The 1,567-nt window shown below is 54.7% G+C and overlaps 1 protein-coding gene across 1 annotated transcript; it reads left to right on the forward strand.

Moving 5' to 3' along the window:
* Window positions 1-222: 222 nt before the first annotated feature.
* LOC309585593 (olfactory receptor 14J1-like) lies at window positions 223-1,071 on the forward strand (the record flags this gene model as incomplete). Its single annotated transcript, XM_082303538.1, has 1 exon — window positions 223-1,071. The coding sequence occupies one exon, from the start codon at window positions 223-225 to the stop codon at window positions 1,069-1,071; it is 849 nt and encodes a 282-aa protein (XP_082159664.1).
* Window positions 1,072-1,567: the final 496 nt, after the last annotated feature.

Here is a 1,567-nt window from a genome sequence, read left to right on the forward strand (position 1 = left end):
GCAGAGCTGACTCCTCGCTGTCCATGGGCACAGCCCCTGCTCGTCACAGCAATGGGGCCAGATCCCAGCAGAGCTCCAGGCACGGGGCTGAGGGAAGGGCTCTGAGAAAAGGAAAACTGGGGGGCAGGGCCAGGAGAAAGGGCTTGGACATTGCTCAGCAAAGTCTCCCTTGACTCCTCACTGTCTCCTCCTTCAACAGCACTCCATGGCCAGAGGCTCAAAATGTGCAACAGCAGCTCCATCAGCCCCTTCCTCCTGCTGGCATTGGCAGACACGCGGCAGCTGCAGCTCCTGCACTTCTGCCTCTTCCTGGGCATCTCCCTGGCTGCCCTCCTGGGCAGCGGCCTCATCATCAGCGCCGGAGCCTGCGGCCAGCACCTGCACAGCCCCATGTTCTTCTTCCTGCTCAGCCTGGCCCTCACCGACCTGGGCTCCATCTGCACCACTGTCCCCAAGGCCATGCACAATTCCCTCTGGGGCACCAGCCACATCTCCTACTCAGCATGTGCTGCTCACGTGTTTTTCTTTCTCTTCTTCCTCTCAGCAGAGGATTTCCTCCTCACCATCATGTGCTACGAGCGCTACGTGTCCATCTGCAAAGCCCTGCACTACGGGACCCTCCTGGGCAGCAGAGCTTGTGCCCACATGGCAGCAGCTGCCTGGGCCAGTGCCTTTCTCTACGCTCTCCTGCACACGGCCAATACATTTTCCCTGCCCCTGGGCCAGGGCAATGCCCTGGGCCAGTTCTTCTGTGAAATCCCACACATCCTCAAGCTCTCCTGCTCCAAATCCCACCTCAGGGAACTTGGGCTCATCACTGTCAGTGCCTGTTTGGTGTTTGGCTGTTTTGTGTTCATTGTTTTCTCCTATGTGCAGATCTTCAGGGCCGTGCTGAGGATCCCCTCTGAGCAGGGCCGGCACAAAGCCTTTTCCACGTGCCTCCCTCACCTGGCCGTGCTCTCTCTGTTCCTCAGCACTGTTATGTTTGCCCACCTGAAGCCCCCCTCCATCTCCTCCCATCCCTGGATGTGGCAGTGTCAGTTCTGTACTCGGTGGTGCCTCCAGCCCTGAACCCCCTCATCTACAGCCTGAGGAACCAGGAGCTCAGGGATGCCCTGAGGAAAGTGAGGACTGGATACTTTTCACAAGTTAAAATCTTTCTATTTCCTTCTGCCATGCGAGGAAAATGATGACTAGGATGCTTCTCAGAAGCAATAAACTCTCTCTTTTCTGCTCCAGAACCTTCAGAATGTAACTCTTTACAATCTTGGCCTCTTTTTCCTCTTTGTCCATATTTTCATTGGTGCTTTTTCTTATTCTTTTTCTGGTGTTATTCTGCTTTTTATAAAGTACTGTAGTACTACTCCTTGCATTTCTGCATGAACATCTACCTTTCTTTTGAAACACAAAGACTTTCAGGAGGCTTCTTCCCTGTGCATTTGAATCAAAACAAGGGGCTGTCCTGACCTTTGTGTCCAAGGTTTGTTCCTCAGCCCTTCTCTGGCTCTGCAGGGGCAGTGCCTGTGGGCAGAGCTGGAGGGAAGAGACTCCCAGCACAGCAGCACGG

The sequence above is a fragment of the Coloeus monedula genome (genome assembly GCF_965178545.1).
Source record: "Coloeus monedula genome assembly, contig: HAP1_SCAFFOLD_73, whole genome shotgun sequence".
Lineage (NCBI taxonomy): Eukaryota > Metazoa > Chordata > Aves > Passeriformes > Corvidae > Coloeus > Coloeus monedula.